The sequence below is a fragment of the Cygnus atratus genome, chromosome 6 (genome assembly GCF_013377495.2).
Source record: "Cygnus atratus isolate AKBS03 ecotype Queensland, Australia chromosome 6, CAtr_DNAZoo_HiC_assembly, whole genome shotgun sequence".
NCBI classification, from domain to species: domain Eukaryota; kingdom Metazoa; phylum Chordata; class Aves; order Anseriformes; family Anatidae; genus Cygnus; species Cygnus atratus.
In genome coordinates this window covers 1,332,249-1,349,336 of record NC_066367.1, presented here as the reverse complement: position 1 = coordinate 1,349,336, position 17,088 = coordinate 1,332,249, and the positions used below count along the sequence as shown (strand labels likewise).

The following is a 17,088-nucleotide window of genomic DNA, read 5'->3' as shown; positions in this document are numbered from 1 at the left end:
CTGAACCCTCCTACAGCTACCAAAGGGAAACTACAGAGGTCCAAAGGAGATGTTAACCCTTCTCCAAACCCAAAATCACAGGGAGTAATCTAAATATCTGCACTTAACTAGATGAATTCTGTATAGGAGTATACAAATCTCCCCATTATGAAAATTTTAAGTGGTAGGAAGGTAATACTGTGTAGCCTACGAGATTTTTTAAAAATTGTGAAAGCTACAGTGTCAAAATAATGCAATTTTAGGCACCACCTGTGAGAAAATCATGTAGTCCTTTCTTAGTGTAAATTAGTGTATTCCTGTAATAAATTACAGAAGTCAGACACAATTGAGGTACCTGAATTACTAAGATAGGATTCAACTACTGCGAGCTTAAAGGTTCAGCTACTAGTAATTCATGTTATGCCTTCATTGTTGGCAGACATCTTAAAGAAAGGTAAACTAGAATATGAATGGAGAACCATCAATGTTTCAACAGCAATCTGTGGTTCCTGAAAGAAAACCACCACTCAGTGGTTCATCTTGGTCTTTTCTAGGTGTCAGAACAAAATGAAGCATTGTTAAGACCTGGTGATATAATCCTAACAACTGACACCTCCAGACTGAAGTTATAGACCTTGCAGTAGAACACTGTGGGTAGACTTCTGTGCTTAATGCTGAATATCCTTCCAAATGATCAAGTTCATATGGAAGTAAAAACGAAGTAAATGTTCTTTGAAGCAAAGGCCACGGGATCAACTCATTATCAACAATCTAACATCTGTTCCAATAAACAGAAATAAATGACATTTTGTATTTGCATTAGATGCAACTTAAGCTGATAAATGTATAAATGACTGCACAATATTTACACATTTTCAAGCTATTAGTTCAAAAGATTTCCCCGTGAGCACATTTTCAATATAGTACTTGTTAGGAAAATTACCTCTTCTATCTCTAAACTACTTTAGAAACAGGGAAGTTATATTTAGTAAACTGAAACTGTTAATCCCCAAAATAAGGATTTAGGACTAAATCTTCCAAATTGTGGGTCAAATGTGCATTTGCTTCATGATCCAAGAAAAAAGCCTCTAACAGAACACAAAACTTTCTTTTGGCAGCTTCAGAGATAGCATAGCATTTACAGAAAGATTTACTACATAAAAATTCTCTCATGGAAATGAGTTATTGTTAGGATGTGCCAACATTTCTGTAGTATTTATAACGATGAATTCTAAAATCTAAATAAAACAGAAGAACAACTGGACAGATATTTTTGGAGGTACAGACTGGCTCAAAGACATGACAAACTAGAGCAGCAGCTATTTACCCCCTCAGAAATATGCTGATATCTCTGTGGACCCAGTAACTTGCAAATATCTGATACTCATTGGGCAAAACAATCTCCACAGCTTCCACAGTAACACATTTTTTAAAAAACAAATCATGTAATTTTTTTTTCTACTTAGCAAAAGGTATAAAGTAACTTGAGTAAACATGCAACTAAGTACATGGCATCTCCCTTCAGAACAATTTCAAACAACTGTAAGAACAGCACCAGTTTCCATCTCTTTTCCTGCACACTAGTAATACTATTGACTGCTAGAATCATCTTTTAAGATTATTACAGTTACATTGACTGACAATAATGCCCACTCTGTAAGATTCCTAAGTGATTAAGGAACAAAACAAAAAAATAAAACCAAAAATAAACCAGCATATTTTACATATATAAAGATGTCAACGCTACTATAAGCAATAACCCATAGCTTGTTTTCCTATTAAATACAAAAGCTAGATTTTAACCTTTGAGGAACCCAAGTTATACAAAATATATAAGGTATCCTAGCGGGATGAAAGGAGAAGCAAGGATAAAAAGAAGAAAAATATTTTCTGGCAATTGAGGAGAAAGAAGTATTCAATCTCATTACATTGTCAAGGAGTTCCTAAGTCTTGCTCAGACAACAGAAAAATTCAAAACAGAGAGGTGAAATTTTCAAATGTTTTCAAGTGTTCATAAAGTCAAATATATTGCTTACCATATAAGAAAAATGTCACCATCTTATGAAGATAAGCAATTATTCAACTAGTGGTCCAAATTTTAAAAAGTTACTATACCCAAGCACTAAAATGACACACAAGTAAAGACAACTTATAAAACCAGAGAATTCTGATTGGAAAAAAAAACACAAAAAATCACAGAAATACACAAAAGCTATTGGAATTGAAACAAAATGCACATAGATTAAAAAAAAATAATCTGTAACACACAGATGCTGCTAGTGTATATATGGGAAAATGGCTTTTCTGCTGTAATTAAAGGACCTTTTAAATTTATGTAGTACAGAAACTAAATGTGAAATTTTCTGTTTAATAACTTGTATGCCATTTTTCAATCTATGTTAGTAACCAATGTTTATACATCAGGCTGTATACCAGAAGTTACAGTTTTGTCCTGTGAAAGTGTTTTTATTAAGAAAAGGAAATGCAGGATAAAATCACAGTTTCACGTGTTTACCTGTCCAAACTACAAAATTTGATTTTATTTCTTTACAAAACACCATGGCATTTAAATTTAGGCACACTCAGACAAATGGTAGAAGTTAGGAACTACATATCCTCCACGTCAGAGGTGCATTAGCAAACTGAATACCTAAAAAGACATTTTAGAGAATCTATAGAAGAAGATGGTATATTTCATCCTCCATTCTGTCATGTTTTCTAGGATAAAAATGGGGACTTCATGTATATTGAGGTTTGAGACTCACAGACGGATGATGTAAAAAATTTCTTCTCACAGAATGCAATCTTGATTCCTAAAGAGAGGGAAAAATGCTATGTTGTTTCCTCCAATTCCAAGTGTGTCTGATTTATTACATTAATTATGCTTCAATGAAAAGATAGAGTCTATTTTGATACTCCATCTGCTCAACAGGCTTAATTTAAAAAGAAAGTCAGATATCTATTACATACTAGAAGTTGACAGTGGCAAGAAATAACTTCATTTGTTTGCAAGAATGGAGCCTTCAAATGAGTTCAAGTTTAATTTAGCAAAAACAGGTCTTGTTCACTCATCATATAGCTTTACAGAAGTGTATCAAGTCAGTAAAGCAATAGCTATCCTCTTTCAAAATGATCAGAGAACATTCATTTTTATAATATACTGTGCGAAACTATTTAACCAATATATACTTTTTTTTAAACTTTTGCATTCTCTGTAACAGATTAGAACAATAGATTAAAAAACCTCAAACTCAGCTTAGCACTAGACATTCCTAGTAACTGTTTTAGTTTATTTCACAGGTTTCCTAAGTATATAACCTGATACCTGAGCATTTCAACTTAGCTGGGAAAATATTCTAGATAGCTTTAAAACCATATATATCTCCATATTGTATAAACAGCCTTAATTCTGACTCAAACTGATGGGTCAGCCCTAAATTTCTTTTGATTTGTATGTAGTTTCCAGTATATTTAATAACAAACAGTTTTGAAATTACTATTTGAAATTGTAATCATGCTTATATTATTTTCAGTAGCCAAAGCTCACAGGTTTATAAAATGTGAGGTGAACAACTGATAGCTGTCCTGTTTGTAAACTAACAAATATGCAACTGACTGATTAACTTGTCAGTGGATGACACTTGCTGCTGACAAAAGGATGACAAGATCCAGAAAACAGGGCTACTGTCTTAGGTGCTAGCAAGAACTGTTTCTAGAATTGCTTGTATATTCTGTTTAGTCTTCCTAAGATCAGGTTCTTCTCCTACAATCTCCCTTTGCATCTCAGCTGCTCTGTATTCCACTTGTGGAACTCCCAGATATTTTGTTTTCTTTACTTAACCATTCTGAGTCTTTTTAGCCCTTTCCTACTATGCCACACAACAGACTCAAAACTATTTGTTTTCTAACCTTAGCTCTCTGCTACTCCTCTTTCTTCTGTTATTAAGTTTATTTGTCTTTTCCCCTCCCTTCTAGCTCTGCCAGTTTCATAGTACTACCAGCTGCAGTTCTTGCATTCCTATCAGAATATTCAACCCAACTTAATGAAATCTTAATGAAGATTTCAGTTTCTTTTCATCATCTACTTGCTCCAAATCTTGTACATTTCCTTTCCAAACTTCTAGCCTCGTGGGCCATCTAGTACCTGCCTTCATCCAGTACCCACTTTAGCCACTGTTACATCAGCCTTGGAGTTCCAATCTCTTTCTCTAACTCCTTCTTTAGTTTTGACTTGCATTAGGATATGGAGGACACAACACGTTTCCTCCTCTGTAATGCCTGGTCCCAGCAGGACAGTGAAGAACTAATGCTTCACACCAGAGTATTTTTTTTAAAAGCCACATCCAGGGATTTATTGTACAGATGCGCACACAGGTAAGAAGTCACACCCTAACCAAACAGCGAGCCCCTGCTACACATCGCTGGGCTGTTAAAAGGCTAACAAATAATAAATGGACACAAATAATAACATGTGCAAAGGATATTCTTCCATCATTTCATCTCACTAAAATATTAAATTTAAAAAAAAAAAAAAGCAACTAAAAGCAGCACCTTTTTCACAATAAAAAGCATGGTTAAGCACTTGCCATAGAGTATAACTCCATGAAGACAAATCACTGTAAATCACCAAAAATCAGGAGAGAAGGGGAGGAAGCTAGTTGCTAGTAACAGAAACAGAAATCATACGTTGAAAAGCTAAAATTTTCCCTTGTTGTTGAAGAAAAATAATCCCAACATGCACAGAACTTGGAAACTTGAATATGAGAGAAAATAATGATGGAATGAATATATACACAACTGTCTTGGGAATGAATTGCAAGAGCTACATAAAGTTTGTTGTCTATAAATAACAAGAAATTTAGAAACATGCATGAAGCAACTAAGTAATTTTGCAGATTATACTAAATTCTGTCTTAGCGTGTTTTATTGTTTACCGATTCGTAAATATCAAGCATTGCAATGAAACAACTGACCCTAAGTTTCACAACAGGCAGCTGCTAGCTGGTATGTTGATGGTGGATCTCAGCCACATGGGAAGGACTGGACAAGAAAATCAGAACAGGTAGACTAAAGCTGCCCAAATGGTTTAATAGTGAATGCTCCATAGTGTCTGTCAAGTAAAGAGAGAGAGAGAACATACATATCAGAGAAAGCAAAAGAAACCACTAAACTGGAATGAGAACAAACTATCAGAACAGAAAAAGAGGAGCTTGTAAAGGGAGCGCAGAAGGAAACAGTGCAAGACAAAGCATGCCATTCTGCTCCTTTCTATGTTAACAAGAATTAACGAATATGTTTTTGGTGGAGTTTAAAATACCCTTTAAAGAGCAATAGACCATGCTACAGCTCGTGACAAGCCTGTTAATCATATATGAGGACAAGTTTTGTATGCATGTTTCTAAGATTTAGGTAATTTAAAACAGAAGTTTTATTCTTCCTGATTTCATTACATGTATAAATGAAGAAAAAAATACTTACCTATACTGAAAATTAAACTTGATTTTTTTTGTTCCACATATCATGCTGTAAGTACATAGTTCTAGTATAAAATTACTATGCTTTTCCAAAAATGCTTACACCAAGACTTTCCTTCAAAAAACACGATTTAGGTATACATACATTTGTATGTATATACATATCTACAGACATAAACATAGGTGTATTTATGCATATTATAAATGCACATAAACCAGAAATTTTACCTTATTGCTCCTAATTGCAGAGAAAAATGGAGCACTCTAAGTTCAGTTAAATTTACAGAATGGCCACTACAAAAAGACCAAGGTGTTATCACCACATGCCATTACCACCAGAATGTAAATATACATGAGTACTAGTAATACTACATTTCAAATTAATACTCTAAATTCTCTTTTGACATGGGCAGATCCTCCTCTCCTTTTGAGTTGGAGCCAATGCAATTACTGCCAACGGACTGTAGACTGGAAGTATCTAAGTGAAGAATCTTTGACCTTTCTGAAAGCCTTTTCTTATGGGAAGTACAAAATTCCATTTTAAAGCTATTGAAAAGATTGTGGAGAACAGAGAACAAAGTGGTGGCAAAAACCAAGCAAACAAATCTGAAAGCCAAGTTATATTTCTATCATTGACTGGTTCTTGCTTCAGAGCCCAGCCAGTGGGGTTTTCAGGAAAACAACAACAACAACAACAACAACAAAAACAAACAAACAAAACAACAAGAAACACACACAAAACCAAAAAAAAAAAACCAACCTTACTACCTTTGTACTCTTCTGTGACTTTCTAGAACATTTTCTACAGGTTAAGCCTAAACTAAGTCCAATCTGGTATACAGCACTTTTAGTTTTCAAGAACTGGATTATGGAAGATCATCAGACTGTCAGCTAAAACTAGTCTACTGTGAGGACAGGCATAAAGGATCTATGTATAGTAGATAGATTTCCTTCCCCTCAGACTAAATGTCCAAGCTCAAATAAACAAGAATGCCTCCTAAGAAGTCTTGTGCAGGAAAAGACGGTGTATCATCTCATACTTCTCACACTGGCCAAACCATTACATTGGATTCAGATCACAGGAACAGCAAAGTTACCCCCTATGGGTTACACCCCAGTTGGAAAAGATGACTGAGAAGAAAAACAAAAAGCATAAAACAAAACAACAAACCACCCTCACCTACCCACCTCCACTTGCCACAACCTTTTATACCTTTGCTCAGTTTTTTAGACTGTAACTGTAATGCACAGCTCCCCCGGCCTCCCAGACAATATCCAGTAAACACTGACCATGCCCGTACTTCCTAATTCAAGACAGCCATCTACCAAAACAAAAATTTAACTCTGAAGTAATACTTCCAGGTCTGAAACCAGACAACATGAATTCCAATCTTAACTTACATTGCTGCTATTACCATAGACTATACACTATAGTCTGTAACTTTCTACTTCCTATATTTGTGCAGATCTGTACTATATCTGGATACTGGCTGTCACCCATCCTGCTCTCACCACATGACTTACAGCTCCAAGTAGTAATAATATTAAAGCGTATGTTGCAACTCCTAGTGCACTGGGGGTAACAAATGACCGTCAATACAATGTCAACATTTTAAAATCTGTTCCCTCTTTCATGGCCATTACTCGTAATTTTCAAGCAGCAGATACATGTTTGTTGGGATATTTTAACAAGAAAGCAGCCAGCAGGCAATATTTTCCTGCAGCTGGGGAGCACGTGGTAACGAGACAAACACTTGCTTAATACATACCAGCCTGCTCTCAACATTTGCTCTTTTATTTCCAATCACTCTCGAGTGCCCAACCATAGTGATAGACAATATATGCTGATCAAAGACATTATGCATAGAACATACTCAAAACTGTAAGAGGGTACGTGAAAAGGTAAGACGAATGGAGAACTATGTTCCAGAACTATTAACTACTAAACAAAACTATAAATAAATAAAATTAACTGTCAGAAATTATTTTACATTAATTTATAATGAATAAAATTATCAGAATTCTTCTAGTCTTTGTAAGGGTCTAAATGTATTTGGGAATCTATTTGAGACCTGAATAGAGCTTAGTTTTAGTTATAGACTCAACAAAGACTTCTGAGAAAATAGGTAAGAATGAGAAAAAAATACAATGAAGGAATACATCGGATTAGCAGTTCTATGCTTAAATGAGCACTGCTAACACAAGTCTTAGCTCCTCCGTCATATCCCAAACTTCTAGTGTAAGTACAAGAGTTTGCGCTATTGCTTGACAAACTGGTTTGAGGAACTGATCCAAGTTTTAGTGCTTTATATGTCCTGGGAGCGGGGATTCATCTTTACCTACCTGACCTGTTTTACCATATTGCCACACGAAAACCTGTACGAGCACAGGAAATGGGTGGTATGGAAAAGGAATGAGCTCCTGGGTTATACCAGATTAAGCTGCATGTGAAATTACTGCTACAGCTATGAAAAAACATACAAAACATTGTATCATGAGATAAATGAGTATGAATGTGCAGCTCATTTCCTATGCCACAATAACTTTTCAAACATGGCTTTACCATGCATACACATTCTACACCAAATTAATACATTGTCACTTACAACAGAGTAAACCACTTTGCTCTAAGGAAAAGCATGATACTGTGGTCATTAATGTGGAAGAGGAAAAGCTAACATGCTTTAGATCTATCTTTTAACTTACTGCATACTATCTTGCTCTCCTTGGTCCTAGGATAGATAATAAAAGTCAAGTTTCAAAGTAAAAAGCTTGCTTCTGTATTTGATACAGAAAATATGCATTTGTTTTTGATTCCGAGACTATTGTGTATTTTTTTGCTTGTGTGTGTGAGAAAATGGAATGTAAACTGGATAATATGATCACTCTGTCATACCAGCTTCCTTTTAAGTATTACTTAAACAAATGAATCACCCAGGACTACTATTTTTAAACTCATGTTCAGTTTCTATTTTCTTTTTTTTTTATTGGAGTAATTGCATTTTATTTCCAGACAACACTTAATGTTACAGCTCCCTCTGCTGGATATTTTAGGAGATACTGTTACACAATACTCTGGAAGAGATTCTTCTCAAAATAAATCTAAAATAAATTAAGGAAATATATGAGAGCCTGTAACAGGTATTTGAGTCATTCTTACTTACTGTTACTCATAGTTTAGCAATCATCTTTACAGAAGAAGTGCTGTTGTATCAAGTAAACCTACTGACACCTTCAGTCTTTTGTTATCAGGCAGTCTAGGCAAAACCTGATTTCAAAAGTTGTGTTAACATCCTTAGAAATTTAGGCAAAGGGTTCTTAAACTGAGACTCAAGAAAAACCTTGCATCAGGTGATAAGGAAGAACCACACTTTTTAGAATGGCCATTCAATACCAGAACTGTGCAGAAAAACACCTGCAGGCAACCAACTCAGACAGTTTTTCATAAACAGTGTTCCAGAACTCCACCTTGACACAACATGAGGTGCTTATTTGAGGCTGCAAGCAATGAATTCAACTTCTCAAGATCCAGAGACAAAGACAAGGATTTGTACCATCATTTTCTCTCAAAACACATTGTTAATTTGCACTTCTCTGATTCTCAATTTCATAATAATGAGTTATGTATTTTTTTTTATTTCCAAAAATAGTTCTAAAATCAGTAATCTCTATGCCCTCTCTGTAACCAAGCCTCAAGTGAAGAAAAACCTCAGTTTGTCTGCAACATCTCTGTTTTCCTTATTTATTATTAAAAGACTTTCACCTTTGCCCCTCTTCTCTTCCTGTCCCCTTCAGAAGAGGGGAGAGTAAGACTACTGTGCTTACTTTAACTGGCTTAATTTGACTCACAGGTGCAGGCATGGCTATGGCACTCTGGGCGTAAGGCTGGTGATGGGGTGCTTGAACTCCATGATCAGAATATGGCTAATATAAAAAATAAAAATAATAAAAAAAAGTGAGCAGAAAAGCTTATTTCATGACATGATTTTAAATTCCTTGTAACTTCAAATTGTCGAGTAATATATACTATTTATATATACATATATATATATATAAACAGCTACTAAACTTTTTAGAAACAGAAATATCACTATTTAAACATGTTATTCCTAATGTATCAAAGTTTGGCTAATTTAGTTTGTTTAGATCACTATCATATCTTTAATCTACCTGAATTAGATTAGTGCCAGAAAGCATTTTCTTTTACTGAAGTAGCACACTTTTGTAGTACAAAGCTAATTCAGTCAGCTCTAACTGGAACAGTGTTTAAATATTACACAATAAATACTGAGATTTATGTGTTTTATAAAAGGAGAAAAAAACCAGCAACACAAGTTTTGTATTATTCAAGAAGAAGGCTGTAGTGGTATTATTTATGTGTGTCAGGATTTCTCACCAAAGATGTTTGGAGTATCAGTTTTGGTACTCATCTCTTGTAGCAATACAATTATCTCCAACTTTTGTGAAAATACTTTATTATTGAGCTAATTTACCATTTATTCTGACATCTCTGTTAAGGAAGATGAATTAACAAAGAGGAAGAGTACCAATTAATCATAACACATTTTCAAATTTTAATACTTTTTTTTAGTCTATTGCTGTCGTTTTTCATACCCAATCATAAAGAAATAGCCTTATTGTACATTAAAAATCTCTCAAAAATTAGAATTGCTACTGATACAGAAGCAAAAAAAAATTGTAAGCGAAGCATAGCAGAAACTACTCTCAACTCATTCTGCTCTTCTGAATATTCAGAAACTAGCTTCTACTTACACAGAAAAAGAACTACTTAGAGAAACTCATAGTTTGGATAGATTAATTCAGCATTCTGAAGATCCTGACTCCTATTTTATTTAAATATTATCTTCTAATAAAACAATTTGATGAGCCTTTATACTGCTGTCAGACACCTGTGACCCTCTAAAGTATTTCTGAATCTAAGCATCCTCCTAGAAAATTGGAAGAGATACTCTAATCTGAAGACAACTAAAAATGAATTAACACTGCAACAGTATGGATTTGGTGGAAAGTACGTAGAACTGCTGACGTAAGTGCTCTGAACTACCTGTGCTTAAACTAAATGTGTTTTTCAATTGCAGATAAATGCTTCGACTGAGAATTAAAGTGATCATGAAAATACCTCTGGAACTGCAGCTTCCACTAGAAGGAAAGGAGGAGGTACACAACCACCTTCCTGGGCAATCCCTACTGGCTGATAAATGACTTCGGAAGGGTGCACATAAAAGAACGAAGGTGAAGAAGCAGGAGACTGAAATAAAACACATTACTTCCATAAATTAACATGATTTATACACTATAAATAGCAAAGCTTATTTTACAGTCATCTTTGCTACATATAAGCAAAGTTAAAGCTTTAAATCAAAGTGCCAAATTCATCTTCACTAAGAAAGAAGCTAAGAAACCTAAAGAAACAATCTGACGGGGGAAGTAGTTAGGCAAGTCAGATAGCACAATAAAACAGAGATGTCCTTAAATACCTTTAAAAGATTTTTCAAATTTCATTGACATATTAGAGAGCATTATTAGAGAATTCCAAAACTGTTTTATAAAGTTTTGGAATTCTCTAACAATGCTCTCTAAACTGACACTCTCAAAGTCACATATTGTACAGTTATAATTTGCTTACAAAAATGTTATACAAAAAAACCTTTTTGATAATTTAACACAAACTTCTTCGGAAGAAGAGGGGAAGCAGAAGATGATTTCTTTACAAGAAGTTTTTGCTTAATGTTTCAGTAAATGCTATTTTATGCCTTCTATTGTACCAGAAATGTTGCAGATGCGTTGATAAAATATAGCTATTTATTTCACCAACATTGTAAATAGTGGGAAATTTCATTTTAGCATTTGATTTGAAGAAAAAAACTACTGAAAAAAAAATGGATGACCACATCCTATCTTTAAACTAGATGCAAACTAATGGTAAAATGCTGCAACTGTGAAATGTATTTACCTGTGGAACAGACCACTGCCACTGACCTGGAAGACACTGTGTTGGTGCCTAAACTCAAACAGACAGAAGATATTACTTATGTAATCAAAAACATATGCACAGAGATACACCTTCCCAACATACTAGACTCAAAATCATCCCAAATCCTCACTCAAATCTTAATTAAGAAGAACTAATGATTTTCATAAACCCCCAAATAATTCAAGAACATAATTTTGTCTACTTCCATTCAGCCTCTGAGCTGGGCATTTCATTGCTTCTAAAATAACGAAGCATCTATAAAATGTGGCTAAGTAAGAAAATGTACAAAATGCAGTTAACTTTCCAACACACATGAAGCATACTGCAGAAGTTCAGCAGTGGACCAACAAGACAGTTAGGGAACTGGAGAACAGACATACCAGGATACTGACAGAACTGGGTTTGTTCAGCTTCAAAAAGGATGAAGGTGGGAAGGTATAGCTATCACTGGCTACAACTACCTAATGGGAGGGCATTAATATGACCAAGCCAGACTCATCAGAGGTGTTCAGAGCACAAGAGTTAACGGACAAATGCTGAACTTGAACATTCTACTCAGACACAAGGAGGAGAAGAAATAAAAACAAAATAAAAAAAAATAATCTTTTACCAGGAGAAGGATCAATTATTGGAAGAGTCTGTCGAGAGAGGTTGTAGAATCTCCATCGGAGATTTTAAAAATTCAACTGGACAAATTCCTGAGACACCTGACCTAACCAACACTGCTCTGAGCAGGAGTTTGGCTTAGAATGATAAAAAAAAAAAAAAGAATGGTACTAAGACAGTTGTCTGGCAACAAAGAAAAAAATAATTTATTCCATTTCCATGTAATTAGACAGGTAGGTAGAAATCATATACTAGTGAAAAATCATCTTCAATGAAGTTAAAATCTGTTTTAAACAGCTATTTTGAACAGTCTATTTCTTAAGAATAAACGGAACTGGGACAGCATTGCAAACAAAAATTGCATGTCTGGAAGGAGTATCAACGCTCTGAAAGTAATTTTCAAACAGATACCTGATAATGGTAAGTAGGAGGCTGATAAACTGGTTGAGCTACCATCATAGGTGAGCTGGACACAGAGCGTGACTTTAAGACAAAAAAGTTACAAGTCAATGCAGCAATTTCATAAATTGTCACTCCTTTAACTTATCTTAAATACTATATGCTGAACCACCACCCCTGCCTTTTGAAAATGCATTTACCAGGTTTTAATTTTCATTTAGGTTCTTCAAGACCACTGCTTCCCGGGGGCCTACACAATAAATGAAGCAATATGGCCAATCTAAGTTGTCACTGACATATTCCTATCCTCTCCACAGCCCCAGACGTTATCTTCCCTTTTCCAATTCCCTTCCTTCCACCAGCCCCAGCACTTGTATGATTTCGCAGTGAGACAGTTCAAGGAACTAAACCAGCTGGAAATCTGTTTATTGTGGGGGACCAGTTGAGGGTCAGCGAAACACCAGCAAAATAAAGGGGGCCAACTGCACCAAACCCACTGAAGTCAAACAATCTACTACATTCTTCCTCCTATAATAAGCAGTACTCCTAGCATAGTACTGACTATAAGATTACTTTGTTCATCTAGCAATATGTTCTCCTTTCACCCTCAACATAGCAGCTATTGCAGCCATAAACACCTCACTCACAGCAGAATAATAAACGAAGCCAATCAAGGGTCATAAGCACCAAGGGCTCCTCAGTATTAGTAAAAAAAAAAAAAACAACAAAAAAAAACACATTTAAATATCAAACCTAAGGCATAGCTGGAGAAACCAGAAGCAGGAGGGAATTAGAAACGCTGCACACATCCTTGTCCATAGAAAAGCATGTATACAAAAATCTGTTACTTACAGGCCATGGCTGTGGAACAGAAGCAACTTCAGGAGTATGAAAATAAGCCATTCCATTATGGTAAATATAAGGATATCCACTTGAAGTAGTCAAGTACATTGTACCAGATTCTGGTATTACAGTAGAACCTGAAAGTGAGTTAACAGTAATTTTTTTTTTTTTTTGTAGTGTGAAGGTCATAAAAAAGGAGGGAAGATCATTTCTGATCTTCAAAGAATCAAAACACCCAAAAGAACGAACATGGGACAGCGTGTGCCTAGTGTCACCTCAACTCCCTCTAAGAGAATCACAGGATGATGCCAGAGGTAATTTGGAAGGGATGCAGAATATAACGTGTATCAATTACTCAACACAACTAGAATGTGATGTACAGCAATACTTGAATTTTGAACCCCGATTTTTACCCGCTTCTGGAATAGACAGTAGATATATATATACCTAAGACATATACCTAAAAAAGATTGCTTTTCTTTCATTCCTACTGCCTTAAATTGAAGTTTAAGAGATCCATAACACTGGATTAGTTGGGCTGGAAAAGACAATGATAAATGAGACTACCAAAGGAATGATTTCTTCAATTCTGCTGAATACAATACAGCTGCAGCTCTACAGTGACTCTGCAAGTCTAGACTTGCACAAGCCTCCAAATGAGCAAACTATCCTAACAACTAAGGTTAGTGGGTTGAACATGAGAGCAGAAAAACTGAAATCAAATACCAGGATATAAATCCAGATGCCAATATGGTCTTGTATCACACTTTGAATCTAGACACACTGAGCACAAGAGTCAGGAGAAGGAAGCAACAAAAGTCTGGCAATGCAACTGATGAAGTCCAAGTCAAAGATGAAAAGGAAAACAAAGCACAACACAAACAAACAAAAACCCCTCCACCAACAATCAAAAAAATACAAACAAATGTAAACCCTCAACAATGGCTGAGCAAAGACCATGCAGAATAATTTCTGGAGAAAATTTATTCTGCAGAATAAAGAATTCCATTTCCCCTGGGCAAATGCTACCCTACAAATTTAAAAGGGAGAAGGGCATACCTACGCATATGGAGGGAGAAGAGAGAAATTTCCTGTCTTGAGTGAAAGTATGCCTACAGCAACAGTGGTAATGCACATATGAACTATTTCTCATCAATAAAATGACAATAAAAACTACAGAAAACTTTAGAATTCAACTGAAATTCTTCTGAGTATTGTCCTCAAATGGAAGAAAAAGTATACTTAATTTCCTGCTGCATTCCTAAAGTAAAATATTTTACATCTCTGATACATAGCCTTTACTGAGGAACAAAATAGCATGTCTGGCTACATCAAAAAAACCTGTCAGATCTCATCTTAAATGGTATGATTTAATCTTTTTCAATGTATTATGGAAATAAAATTGTCCTTGGCAGAAGCGGAGGGCATCTTCTCCGATTGTAGATTGTACTCTGAAGTCAGTACAATGGAAAGGTCTCCCCCAGAAGAACATCTTAACAGCATACTTGCCCAAGATAAAGACTAGTTATCTGACAACGGCAGCTCTTCAACAGTCCTCTTATGCAAGTGTTCGGCCTAGATAGTTCTTTGTCAGAGAAGGAACCCCTAGCATCTATGTCTTTATTGCACAGCAGATAACTGTCATAACTGAGTGGAGACTGAAACCACCTACTCTTTATAGTGTCTGCTGAAAAAAGCAAAGTGCAATGGTTCTGATGGATTTTGCTAATATAAATAAATGATTAGTGACAACCCAATCAGTGAACCAGCAAAACCTGCTTTGTGTTGTAGAATCTATGAGGACAGATTCTTTCTTTTAAGTGTTTAGACTTGACGTTGTGTCTGGCACCTGAGATAAAAATTTCCATTCAGCTTGTTCCTACATAGATAATCTTTTCCAAGACAGTCAGTAATACATTAAGAGATAAAATAACTCAAGATCATCAATCCCAGACACTCCAAATCTGGACATTTCCACTAGTATCTATTTACTTCCGGTGCTAACTACTCTGAGTCTGTTCTGTCCACAGCATTAATGCAATGCATGACCAGGCACATCTTGGTTAGAAACTAAAACGACTAATGACACTTACATACATAATAGAGAAAGGCAAGTAAAAATACATACGAGGAATCCGTATTTGTTGTTTTCTTATTGCTGGACCAATATTCAACTTCTTATCCTTGTAACTAAGCTTTTTAGCCTAGAATTTAAAAAAAAAAAAAGGCATTCAGTATTTTTATTTTCTACATAAATCTAAGGACCCAAGAATCAAAAAACAGAGGCAGGCAAGCTACTTAGGGTTTCACCCTCCACTGCTTTTTATTTACAGTGCATCTCAATAAAACAAGAACTACACTAGATCCTTTTTTTATCTTATCCTTATACTTCACATACGCAAAAGCAATTATTAGTAATTTCAAATATTACTTACTCCTTATGGAGCCTCTTGAGTAACAGATACCTATTTTTTTTGTGGTTTTACCCTTCTCCTCATACAATCATGTTTTTACTACTTTTATAAAGCCAATGTGTACAGAAATGGGTAATTGCAAATATAAATATTAAATTTCATTTTTTCATGATCATGATGTTATTTTACAAAAGATGACAGGAATAAGTAATTCTAGGCAATAAGCCCAGAACGTAAAACATGCTTTTATTTTATAAGAGGCTGTTTTAAACCTTCCTTATATCCAGAGCAACAAAACATAAAAGCACACCAAAACTGATATCCTAGTAAGGTTAAACTATAACAGAAGAACTAAAAAAAGTGCTAGGTACAGACAAGTAAAGCTGTTTTTTCCAATAGCTATACAATTCCTAAACCACCACATGACAGCGCAAATTTTTCAGTGTCAAAGCTGTAATTTTTCCAGTAAGGAGGTAATAGTTTACTTCTTAAAGAAGATTATAGACAGAAATAGAAATTACATCCAATAGATGAACAACAGTTAAGTAATGAAAATATTTTCTTCATTTGAGCCCTACTTAGTGAAATAAATGAACACCTACACATAATACAAAGTCCCACATAAAGGCTTGAAAGTTAGGAAAAGGCTAAACTTTTTTTTTCTTAATTTTCGAGTTCATAAAAAAGGATTATCTATTGCAAACATACCTGCCTAGCTTATTAACCATTGAGCAACTCCTGGAAAATTGATGCAAGTTTCAGTCAAACTGCATTCCACCACAGACAACAGAAGATGAACCTTCCCAATGTAATATATTTCATCAATGTGATCTATCACAATTTAGGCTGGTTTTTTTATGTATGACTTCCTCAGTTAAGAGAAATACCTAATCTGTGTGAATTTCTTCAGAGTGTTTAATACAGCACTGCATGAAAAGTTACCTGCAATGCTAAAGAAAATTAAATTAACAGGAAAAGCTGTGATGATGAAAAAATGAATACAGAAAGATGGGAAGAGGTAGTATTAGATGCCATAAAATATGACTGGAAAGAGGATTCCAGTGAAACTCCTCACGGTCTGTTTTTCAGACTAATTCAATTTAATACACTCAGACTGCAAAACAGAAAAAGAAATTTCTGAAGACGTTACTGATGATAGAAAAGTAGGATGCAAAAATAAATGCAAATGACTATCAGAGTGCCATATAAATGCAAAGAAATCCAATAGTATAAAATAAAAGATCATTCATTTAAGGCATAATAAATTACTAAAGTTTGGAAACTCCACTAAAGATGTCTGAAAAAAAAAAAGAGAGATCTTAATTGATCTTAAGATGAATAACAGTGGGATGCAGAAGTGAAAAAGGTGATGTTATTG

General features: G+C 34.9%; 3 protein-coding genes across 8 annotated transcripts in view; all 3 read right to left on the bottom strand.

The window, feature by feature from the left end:
• SF3B1 (splicing factor 3b subunit 1) overlaps positions 1-17,088 on the bottom strand; it is a 426,274-nt gene that overhangs the window by 106,437 nt on the left and 302,749 nt on the right. The gene's annotated exons all lie outside the window — the stretch shown is intronic.
• HSPD1 (heat shock protein family D (Hsp60) member 1) overlaps positions 1-17,088 on the bottom strand; it is a 388,176-nt gene that overhangs the window by 68,339 nt on the left and 302,749 nt on the right. The window lies entirely within an intron of this gene.
• BOLL (boule homolog, RNA binding protein) overlaps positions 5,066-17,088 on the bottom strand; it is a 35,779-nt gene continuing 23,756 nt past the window's right edge. For 2 of the 3 annotated variants that reach the window (XM_035536751.2, XM_035536752.1), the window contains 7 exons: positions 15,425-15,500; positions 13,306-13,433; positions 12,466-12,537; positions 11,428-11,475; positions 10,594-10,722; positions 9,279-9,377; positions 5,066-5,089 (listed from right to left, as the gene is read on the bottom strand). In XM_035536751.2, coding sequence (XP_035392644.1) covers positions 5,066-5,089; positions 9,279-9,377; positions 10,594-10,722; positions 11,428-11,475; positions 12,466-12,537; positions 13,306-13,433; positions 15,425-15,500 — 576 coding nt within the window. The remainder of the gene's footprint in view (positions 5,090-9,278; positions 9,378-10,593; positions 10,723-11,427; positions 11,476-12,465; positions 12,538-13,305; positions 13,434-15,424; positions 15,501-17,088) is intronic. The other variant, XM_035536753.1, reaches the window with a different exon arrangement.